The sequence below is a fragment of the Lichenostomus cassidix genome, chromosome 8, assembly GCF_008360975.1.
Source record: "Lichenostomus cassidix isolate B80296 chromosome 8, HeHo_3.0, whole genome shotgun sequence".
Classification (NCBI taxonomy): Eukaryota; Metazoa; Chordata; class Aves; order Passeriformes; family Meliphagidae; genus Lichenostomus; species Lichenostomus cassidix.
The window spans coordinates 16,176,879-16,188,310 of NC_139489.1; the positions used below are offsets into that span (position 1 = coordinate 16,176,879).

The 11,432-nt window shown below is 34.6% G+C and overlaps 1 protein-coding gene across 2 annotated transcripts in view; it reads left to right on the forward strand.

Moving 5' to 3' along the window:
• The window catches only part of MTF2 (metal response element binding transcription factor 2), a 28,009-nt gene that overhangs the window by 7,706 nt on the left and 8,871 nt on the right, over positions 1-11,432 (forward strand). For both annotated transcript variants that reach the window (XM_085068080.1, XM_085068081.1), the window contains exons 2-14: positions 2,458-2,656; positions 2,805-2,886; positions 4,259-4,354; positions 4,732-4,832; positions 5,165-5,313; positions 6,486-6,581; positions 7,618-7,686; positions 8,355-8,478; positions 9,301-9,368; positions 9,757-9,927; positions 10,566-10,674; positions 10,847-10,905; positions 11,052-11,156. In XM_085068080.1, coding sequence (XP_084924206.1) covers positions 2,458-2,656; positions 2,805-2,886; positions 4,259-4,354; positions 4,732-4,832; positions 5,165-5,313; positions 6,486-6,581; positions 7,618-7,686; positions 8,355-8,478; positions 9,301-9,368; positions 9,757-9,927; positions 10,566-10,674; positions 10,847-10,905; positions 11,052-11,156 — 1,428 coding nt within the window. The remainder of the gene's footprint in view (positions 1-2,457; positions 2,657-2,804; positions 2,887-4,258; positions 4,355-4,731; positions 4,833-5,164; positions 5,314-6,485; positions 6,582-7,617; positions 7,687-8,354; positions 8,479-9,300; positions 9,369-9,756; positions 9,928-10,565; positions 10,675-10,846; positions 10,906-11,051; positions 11,157-11,432) is intronic.

The following is an 11,432-nucleotide window of genomic DNA, read 5'->3' on the forward strand; positions in this document are numbered from 1 at the left end:
GAAACTTCCTATCCATGTGGAAAGCAACTGTTAAGCTACTGTTAGCCTATTGTGATAACTAACCCTATTTTCAGTCTCTGAGATAAACCATAAACTGCCACAGCAGGAGCTGCTTCATGAGCTGTTTAGTCATCACTTCAGCACTGCCATCACTTACAAAGAGAGCAGTGTGGACAATAGAGAAGTGTCTGGTTTACTGGCTCACATCTTTACTGTGTATCAACAAGGTTCTTCAGGGTCTGAAGCTGCTATTGTGAATTTATGCTGCTGTATAAGTTAATGTATAGACTAATTTAAGTGTTTTGTGCCAGAAGATGATGCACACTCTTTTTATTATTATTTCAATGGAGTTGCAAGACAAGCTTATGTACTTAAAAGAATGCTTTTGAAGACTTTTTTAAAATATAAATTTAAAATATAGTTGTTTAAGTGATAATCTGTACTGTTTATGGTAAACAAATTAGTGTCTGTGTATTCAGTACGAGATCTTTCACACATTTTTTCAAGTACTGGAAAAGAAGAACAAACATTGTTGCCTTGTAGCAGGAGTAGCTAGCTATTTCTAGGCTAGCCTAGCTAGGCTAATGTAGCTTTTTCTAGGGTGTTAAACCCTAGAAAAAAATTGGGAAGAAAATCTTTGAACCTCTCTGAGAGTGGTTCTAACAAAACAATTGTAAATGAGATGTTAATGCTGAGAAAGCAAAAAATAAGTGTTTTGGGCTGGCATGCTTTTGCTCTATTATTGTAAATGTGTTTTGAATGCTGCATTTATCCCATCCCATTTATCAGAGGTTAGAGTAGAGCTGAGGAAAAGCAGCAGTAAGTTGAATTAGCTTTGTGTAAGAAGCAGCAGAACTGGTAAGATTCCTTCTCTGGGAAATCTGGCTGCGTGGTGGGTCTGAAAACTGTTACTGCACCATGAAGAGAAGAGGAAATGACAGTTTAGTTTTCTGATGCATAAATGAAGGATGTCAGATGAAGTGACAAGGTGTCAGCTGTGAAGCAAGCCAAAGGGTTTTTTTGTTCTTCTGGTCTTCCCTAGTCACCCATCTGAATATCTTTGTATTTGGGATCAAGCAGGACTTAAATTGGTGACCCAGTTTTGCATAAGGATGCTAGAGGCCCATTATAGCTGCTCTTACTGCCAAGTTGTTGTTTATTGGCACACTGATTATAAATACGCTTAAAACAGCTGATTTTCTTGTGCCTAACCTTCTTGGTTTAAAGTGTTTAATATGGTATTTTAAGACATTACGTTTCCAATTTTATTGTCATATTAAATGTGAATAGTAAATTCTTCTGAGAGAAGAGTCCTTTCTCTTTGGAACTGTAGAGCAACTTCTTGAATATCTGTATAGCAATTCTCAAACTATATGGAACACTGAATAATTTACTGCTTTTGTTGTTGCTCTGAGATTAATTAAAATGTTTCTGGTGCTGATAATGTACCTAAGATATCTTGAGTGTGGTGAAACTGCTCTTCAATTGACTGTATCCTATTTAAATCCCTAATCTGTCCTTGTGTTTGCATCCTAGTTACACATACATTTAGTTTCTAGAGAAAATACATTTGGATATACAAGTGGTAACTTTATTACATGGTCTCAAATTCTGCCTATTACTTATGAAGATTCTTCCTTGTGCACTGTCTGGTCCTGTTCTATAATTTTCTATATTTTACTCCTTTAATTGGAATGTAGTGTTTGACAGCTAGTCTGACAAAAGCATATTCACACTTACATGTAAATAGGCTATATATTGTGGAATATAGGAGGAAAAATGCTTATTGATACAAATAACTTACAATTTTGGGTTTCGTCTATGAAGAAAGGTTGCAAGATTTGTTGTTTGTCCTTCCTTATTATTTCCTACTCTTCTAACAGAGGAAAATCTATTTTACATAAGTAATTTAACACGTAAAAATTCTCCCTGTGCTGGAAAGCTCTACAGCTATGCTTAGTGGCAAGGCATGTTTCTGTGGGGGAGGTACCTCTGTTAGTATTTACCTTGAGTCAGCAAAATGTTCAACTTGTACTCTCCCTAACAAGGTAATGCAGTTAGAATTGGCGTAGGACCTTTTTAGCTGCCTTGGAATTTTAGAAAACTGGCAGTGATTTGAGTTTTGCATAAGTAATTCTGCATTGAATATTTCTGATATGTTTTTCAATGCTTCTGGTGATTTTATGAAGAGTCTCTGAGCTGGAAACTTTGTGTATCCCCATCCACATTTACATTAGGTGATTTCATAGAACACTTTTCTTTCTATAAACTTGTCCCTTTCAGATTTTGTACACTTGTATAGTAGCAGAGGCACTGGTACTAAAGGTGTGTAAAGTCTGAAATCACGAGCAGGTCTTTTGCTGCCTGAAGTTCTAGAGTCAGTCATATTGATATTTAAAATGCATGGTTCTTTTAACCTAATTCTGGTTACCTCTTCTCTTGCTTGACTTTCTTTAGAGACTCTACAGCGGTGGGTAATTCACTGGTCCATAAGCGGTCTCCTTTACGTCGCAGCCATAAGACCTCAGCATCTCTGGCCAAGCTGTCGTTACAAGATGGACAGAAAGCTAAAAAGCCATTTTGTAAATTTGAGGAAGGTCAGGATGTCCTAGCTAGATGGTCAGATGGCTTGTTTTATCTTGGAACTATCAAAAAGGTAAACACGTCTTTTAACTTCACTGGAGTCTTAAAAGTATCGTATATTGTTGAAAATTGCAGTATTATTGTCTCACTTATGTGATATTAAAGACATTCTTCTGTTTAGTCCTTTTACTCATGGCTTCCACTGTATTTCTGTTTTTCAGATAAACAAACTGAAACAGAACTGCTTCATTATATTTGAAGACAGTTCCAAATCCTGGGTTCTCTGGAAGGACATACAAACAGGCAAGAACTTCCATGAAGTAGTAATTTTTTTGTATCTTACTTGTTTAGATTACTGTATCTGTTAAAATACATGATTATATTCTTTCATCCTAAGGAGTGATATAATTTAATGTGATCCAGGATCAAAAATTAGGCAAACAAGAAAAAAAATATTTCCAAAAAACTGTCATTGAAGTTGTTTTGTTTTGGGTTGGGTACTTTTTTTTGTTTGTTTGTTTTCCCATATGTGGGGTTTGAACAGAGTTTTGATATTTTGTCATGTTTTTCATAATTGTTGCACATACGAAACCATTACAGATTTTGGTGTATTTATGTGATATAAAGAAATGTGCAGTTACAAAATGAGGCACATATTGTATAATACATTTTTGGTTTTCAGACATTTGGAGAGTAGTTAATATTTTTATAACCAATGATATTGAATCGTTCATGATAATCTCTTATGAAAATCAGGTACAATTTCCTCCTTGTACAAAAGCAATGGAAATCTGCTCTGGCTCTCGCTGATTCTTGATGTTTAAGTTAAACACAGTCTACTTAAAGGAGAAGCTTTGTATTTGTAATAGTAAAACATCAACTGCTTTATTTCTTGAAGCTTGTTAAAAAGAAGCTGTTCTTCTGTATAGTACTAGCTTATGATTTCTGATTGATTTATCCTAACTGTCAAAAGTTAATGAATATGAGAAAATTTCAAGTTGATGATCTTTATGGATCCCTTCCCACTCAGAATATTCTGTAATTAAGAAGCTTGTATTTTAGTAAACTGTTACAGTGGTATGTGGTATAAATGGAGCAAGATATAGTTTTGTTTCCATTTTGCAAACTTACTTGCAAACTTAGAGGTAAGGGGGAAACCCTTACCTCTGCTGTAACTGTGTGCTTTTGTATGCTTGCAGATATGTATAAGTAGTAATAAGTGGTAATATTGCAGTTTAAGGCATCTTTGGCAGACCTGTCAAAAAAATATACTAAGTGTGTATGTATTTACATTGAAAGAAACACAAAGTAATATAAATAAAAAAGATCTGTTAGTTGTCCACATAGTATTTATTTATAGGTGTTTCTAGCCTAAACTTATGTTCTTTATTCAGTTACTGAATTTTTATTGTCGTTGTTGTGGAACCATGGGCCGCATAGTTTGTATGCAATATAAAGCCTGTAAATATCTGATAGCTTATCATAAGTGATATAAATATTTGTAACACAGTCTGTACAAAACGTCTGAATATGTTCTTCTTAAGAAGTTTGGCTCTGTAACAATGTGTTTCTACAATGCATGTATCTGTAACTGAAATTATGAAGAAGGGTGTACATGTGGTAACTGTTCCAACTGCAGATGTAATCTGAAAAACACAATCTCGTCTTTGTCTAGGAGCCACTGAGAGTGGGGAAATGGTCTGTACAATATGTCAGGAAGAGTATTCAGAAGCACCAAATGAAATGGTTATATGTGATAAATGTGGGCAAGGTAACTAGATTTTTTTTCTATTTTACTGCATTTTAAAAGATATTTTGATTTGTTTCACAAAGGAGGATATTTTCCCGGCTATGACTGACTGCTCAACAGATCTTAAATTTTGTAGCCCGTAGTGGCTATTAACAGCTCAGTGAAAGATGATAATCCATGTTAAAGTCACTAACACCTGTTCTGTAAGTCAAGATTATTTTTTTCTATTAAGAAAATTCAAAAGACCATTTTCAATGTGTTACCAATCCTTTTGTTCAGGTTTTTGGCACATAATGATGGATAATGCCTTATAGTTGCATTAAAATTATGTATAGTTAATTCTGTGTAAGCTTCTTGTGTCATTTTACTAACAGTTTGGCTGATCATTTTTCATACAGGTTACCATCAGCTGTGTCACACACCAAATATTGATGCCAGCGTGATTGATTCAGATGATAAATGGCTCTGTCGACAGTGTGTCTTTGCAACAACAACAAAGGTGTGTTTCCAGAAAAAAAATGTTAATACATTTCATATTGCATATATCTTTGGTTTTGAAATTGAAACAGTTACAAGATACGGGGTTGTTTTTTTTCAGTGATTTATTTTTTATCTTTGATCTGAATGCAGGTTTTGTATGTTGAGAAGTAACTCTATTTTTAGAAATCAAAGATGTTTCACTTTTAAACAAACTTGCTAGTATTAAAACAAATGCAGGTGAAAGCATTTGACTTGAAAGTTATGAAAACTTGTCTACAATCAAATTAAAAGCTTTGAAACTTTCAGAGATATTACTGTTTTTTGTAAACCAATGTATTTTCTTTGGCCCAGAGAGGTGGTGCGCTTAAGAAAGGACCAAATGCCAAAGCACTGCAAGTCATGAAACAAACGTTACCATATAATGCAACAGACCTTGAGTGGGATGCAGGTCATAAAACCAATGTCCAGCAGTGTTACTGCTATTGTGGAGGACCTGGAGAGTAAGTAAATGGATAATATATAAGAACTTTTCTCTAATGTAGCTGAAAACTCTGACTCTTTTCTTGCTGACTTTCTTGTGAACTTGTTAGTTTCTGTTTCTATTGTGTGTACATATTAGAAACAGGGTGCAAAGTGGGATTTTGAATTCAGTATACATTTTTCAGGTATTTCACAGTGTATTTCACAGAAATACATTATTAATTTCTTTTCTACTCCCATAAAATATTTTGGTTTGTTTTAATTTTGTCATGTGATCGTCACAGATCCTCACAGTACATTCTAAAATGAGCAAGAATTTTTTCTTGTGGTGCTGCTATTCATGTGTTGAGTTTGCATGGAGTTGTTTGTTGATCTTGCAGTTCTAGGCAGTATTTTTATGATGTTAGCTCTGTCACAAAAATAAATGTACCTAGAGGTTAGTTTATTAAATCTTGTCAGAATAGACAGCTGTCTGATTCTACCATAACATCATATCCTGGTTTTCAGTCACTGGCAGGGGAAAGATTTTTTTTTTTTCCCCTCTCATGGCATTACAGAGTCCTCTGCTGGTTCTTTTTTTACAAGAAAGGCAAGAAGAGGACTTCTTAAGCAGGTAGAGATGAGTACTCTGGTGACTGTATGAATGAGTGAATGAATAAGATAGCATTGAAGATTTGAGGTCAAGGCAAGTAAAGAGTCCCACAAAGCAGTGAAGTTTTTGAGTGCATACACACAGGACAGAGCTCTGCTTTGAGAATTTTGAGACTTGCACAAACATCACTGTCAGTTTTGCATGGTTCCTTTTCTCAAGGGAGAAGCTGAAAAAGGAAAAGCTGTAAGCTATGAGGTTTCTTTTGAGGATTCAAGTAGCTGGATCTGCAGAATAAATGTTTCTCACTTAATGCAGTTGTGTTGTGCTTTAGAAAATAACAAGGAAGCTAATTTTTTTCTTAATTTAATAACTTAATTCTTTTACTAGGCTGTCTTTTATTATTCCTAGTCTCTCTTCTAAGTAATTCATTATGGAACTACTAAATGTTAGTGAAATAAGTCATCTCTAGAGATGACTGGTTTATAAACTGTGAAAATCAGTTTGAGTCAAAAGATCTCTTCCTATATAATTCAAACATAACGAAAAAACAATTTTCAGTAACATTTTTAACACATCTTGTTTTTCTTTCCATTGTTGAAGCTGGTATCTAAAGATGTTGCAGTGCTGCAAATGTAAACAGTGGTTTCATGAGGCTTGTGTGCAGTGCCTCCAAAAACCAATGCTTTTTGGTGACAGGTAAGAAAACTAAGCTGTACTTTATGGTTGTCTTTATTTAAAATGTGAGGGAAATATCATGTTTGAGCTTTTATTAAGGTATCCATAATAAACAGTATTTTTCAAAAATGGGTTGAGTTTTGAATAAAAGTTTATATACTATACAGTCTGTGTTCAGGTGCCAGGAAAATGCAGTTCCTCCGCTCAGTTGAAGAGGGGATGCAGTGGTGGGTGGTGGAGAAGTAACTAATGGGTAGTTGAATTCTAGTTGTTACTGACTTGTGTGGAAATGCCTTATACTATAGGTGCTGGCAACTGGGAGATGGGAAGCTTTAGAGTAGACACCCTCAGTGGGCCTGTAAGTTAGGAAAAAAGGCTCTCAAGTTCCCGGAGTGTAGGTGGCTGATCTCTAACACACAGTGGACACTGTGCTTGGCAGTGGGCTCTTGATATGTGTGTGTGTTAGTTCCCTGCACCAACAGTGCAAAGTTGGACAGAGCTGGAGGGATACTTAGACTGAGGGGAGCTCTACATCCTCTCTTCATGTGTAAGGAGTTGGGACAGAAAAAAGAGTGCTAGTTTGTGCTCTTATTTGAAGAAGAACTTGGAGCACTTGCAGCACATAAAGAGAGCAAAGGAGAAGAGAAAATCAAGGAGTATCTCATTCATTATTTATTAAAATTTTATCTGTGAATTTTGCTGGAACTGAGTTAGGATCCAGGAATGTATGCATCTTTAAAATGCACGTTTGCACTGGTGCACAGGGTTTTGCATTTGAGAGATTGTGCTGGGGACATTACAGAACATCACTGATACAGTCACAGGTTGAGGGGCTTTGTCAGGCAGAATGAAACAGTGGTAGCAGGATGAAATTGAAGAAGTACTTTGTATCTGGCGCAGTAGGTATCAGCACAGATTATAGGAGTTGCTAATGTAAGAAAGAGAATGAAGGGACTCAGAAATATCATATGGCTGGGTTGTTAAAACACTAAGAGTGTGTGTGTATGGACACCCACCACCCAGACACATGTACATATACATCTGTGTATATTTTTAGGTTTTATACGTTCATTTGCTCAGTTTGCAGTTCTGGACCAGAATACCTCAAACGTTTACCCTTGAGATGGTAAGTGTGAATTTAAAAAAAAAAGGGTGAGTTGAACACATGCTCTGTTTCTTTTTGGTGTTTTGGTTCTCCTTGCTAAAAAGGAAATCCACTTGTTCACTTAAGCTGTTTCCCGAGTCATTTGTGCTGTGTGTTTGACCAGAGATAACTTTCTAAGTTTATCCTTAAGGGTAGAGATATATTGTGATTGCCTGCTCTTGGGATTCATTCCTGGGATCGTTCAGTGAGGTAACAAGCAACTACTCACTTGTTATATATGTGAAGCTTGAGATATCTAAGTTAAGTATTTTTTACAGGTTTAAGATCCTGCTGTATTATGTAAGCCCAATGTAGGGAGTATCAGAGTACACATTCTGACACATTTTATAATAGGTTCAAGTATGAATTCAGAGTTGCTTACATATCCCATGGTTCAGACCAGTTTTGGAATTTAAAAAATGGTCATGACAATGAAGGGAGTTAGAAATGAAAGTAAGATGCAAAGTAGTAGGAATCACTTGAAGAGAAATTGCAGGAGGCTTCATAGTGTTGTCTGGATTGAGTGTTTTAAGTTAGACTTTGTGTTCCTCCAACTGTATCATGCTAGTAACTTTTCTACTGAATTCTTTCAAAGGAAAGCAACTGGAAGAAAAATACTTGTTTCTGTTTTTTTTTTTCAAATATTCTAGGGTAGATATAGCACATCTATGCCTTTACAACCTAAGTGTTATTCATAAAAAGAAATATTTTGATTCGGAGCTTGAACTTATGGCCTACATTAATGAAAACTGGGATAGGTTGCATCCTGGTGAGGTAAGTAATTGGAATACCCTTTCTTCTTTTTAAATCACAGTGATTACATATGTCTTGAAAGTTGACAACCTATGAACTGTTTTAAGCTGGATGTTAAATCCTGTAGTACTTTAAAATCTGGTAATTCCAATATCATAAAAGAATTTTTAATTTCCTTGCAGAAATAGAATGTTTTTTAAGGGGTGTATGTTTTTCTAAGCTGCAAAATTTGTTCAGGTTATCTGTGCAACTAATTACTTGCATGATGACTTAATTACTTAACTGTTTATTCTGTTGCATATCTACATTCTCCTTTCATTTCATAGTTTTTTACTACTTTGATATTTTCATGTGCCCTGACCAGAAAATCTAAATGTAGAAGTGAATGCAGAGTATATTGCATGTGAAAACCACATTCAAAGTCTCTAAGGTGTAATACATGATGAAATACTGTACTCAAAAATTTCTTCTGTCTATATAGTAATCTTCTGTTTGCAATCTCAATTAATTTGGGAGTACATACAGAAGATCTTTTGTTAACATTAGATTGCCCTCCTGAGACTGCTATGTTCATTATACTAAATGTTTTTGAAATATTTTTCTTGTATTTCTTAAAAGTGGAACTCCTTTGGCCTGGGCTTGATCCTGGATGTATTCTTACTTACAAGAATCCTTAATTCTTGGATGTAAATCACAGAATATATGGAATTAATATGCAACCACAGCTAATATTTCATTATTGTACTTAACATTCAAATCTGTATTTACAAGGGCTCAAAGTAACTGGAATCTTCCTATTGCTAATGAATTTGACAGATTAAATGATTTCTTAATACTTCACAGCTGGCAGACACACCAAAATCTGAAAGATATGAGCATGTCCTGGAGGCATTAAATGATTACAAGACTATGTAAGTTATTGGTACTTTTTGTTTTAAATGTTGTTTGCCTATTTAATTTGACATACATTATAGTCTTCAGTCTATGTGATAATCACTTTGGCTACAGATAACATTTACATTTTAAATACTGTTTCTATTTCAAACTATAACATTATATAACCGTGTTGAGTGGAACTGAGACCGTGAGAAAAAATTGTTTTAACTTCCCTCTTCTTTCCACTTCATTCCACTTCACATTCTGTATTTGAGAGGGAGGATTGTGATAGGATAAAGAGGGAGTAAAATAGCGTTTGAAAAAATATTCTCTTTGCGTAGTTTCGCTTTGCATGTACACTGCTGTTTTAAAAGTTGGTTTCCTTGGGATTAGAATTTTAATGCTTAGTTTAACGTCATCTAGGTTTATGTCTGGAAAAGAAATAAAGAAAAAGAAGCATTTGTTTGGCTTGAGAATTCGAGTTCCTCCTGTGCCACCGAATGCTGCTTTAAAGGCTGATAAAGAACCAGAAGGAACTTCTCATGAGTTCAAAATTAAAGGCAGAAAGTCATCTAAACCAATCCTTGATGTGAGGTAAAATAACCCAGTCGGTCTAGCAGTGTTGCAGTTAATTGGGGCTATTTTGGGTATTTTTTGGTGCCTACAAAAAAAAGCCTTTTCTTTGTAGAATGTCTTTTTAAAAAATAATTGTAAAGGTGCATTATTTGTAAGAACAAGGTCTTAGAACAAAAGTAGTTAACTTTCTATCAGGATTCTTCTAAAAAATCAACAGGAAGTTTTGCTGTGAGAGCAATAGAAAATATTCCAAATTTGCTGTCATTTGGGAAACAAAATCTCTAGCCTTATGGGATCTCTTAGTCAATAATTGAACTAGAAATCTAAATAGGAAGTATGTTGTGAAATAGTAACTTGTATTGGTAAATGTGCCATCTTTTTCACCAAGTGTGATCATATGCATAAATTATGTTTAAGGCTTGTTCATTCCTCTTCAACATTTGGGAATCAGTAATGTCCCTAGAAATACCTTGAACCTGTTGATGTTACTATAAAGACAAACCCCCATAGCTTTGTACCTGAAAATTTTGATTTGCCTCATTTAATACAGTGTTTTAGAAATAAACATCTAATTGTATATTCACTGCCAAAGGAAATCATGTATTCAATGAAAATTATCATCAGTAATACAGAATAAAATACAAATTTTCTTCTAGGGAATTAAGTAATGGTATAGAAAGAAAGGGGAAAAAAAAATCAGTAGGTCGTCCACCTGGTCCCTATACAAGAAAAATGATTCACAAAACTCCAGAGTCATCTCCTCTGGTAAGGATATTTCTTCCCCCTTCCTCCCTTCCTTCTAACTGCGTAATAAATGTTGAAGAAAAACATAACAAGTTAATATGAATTGTGATATTCCCTCCCCCTTGCTCTCAAATAAAATCAATAAAAAACCCCAAAATTTAAGTTGAAGAACTTTTTTTTTTTTCCCCCTTAGGATAATGAACCAGTTCCAGTGATAGAGAACCCAGCCTTGGAATTACCCTGCACTGTTGGGTAAATTAAAAAAAAAAACCCAAACAAACCCTCTTGTAAAACATTGTAACACAATGTAATTTATTTGCTTGCTTCTGAAATGTCAGCTCAGTTTTTAATTTAAGATTATTTTTGTTACATGGCAAACCTGTTATCTTTCAAAACAGGAAATCTGATGGAACAGCACATTCATCCAATACCTCAGATGTGGAATCCACAGGTGCTGCCAGTATGAAAGAAACTACCTCATCTAGCATTTCCAGACATTATAGGTAACTATTCAGTTACTCAATCTGCTATAAAGAGTAATGTTTGCATTGTATTAATTTTAATAATGTTTTCTCAGAATAGAGCTATAAATTGCATGGGGAAATAAAAAGAAATAAGACAAATGAAAATTAGTCTTCAATAGTTCTGCTTACAACTCACAGGGTGAGGATTTTTTGGTGCTCACTAACCATTATTTTTAATGTAAAATATGTGGTTAAGTTACATTTACTGAGAAGGATTAAACTATATAAACATTTCCTGAGCTTAGTTTTCTTCTA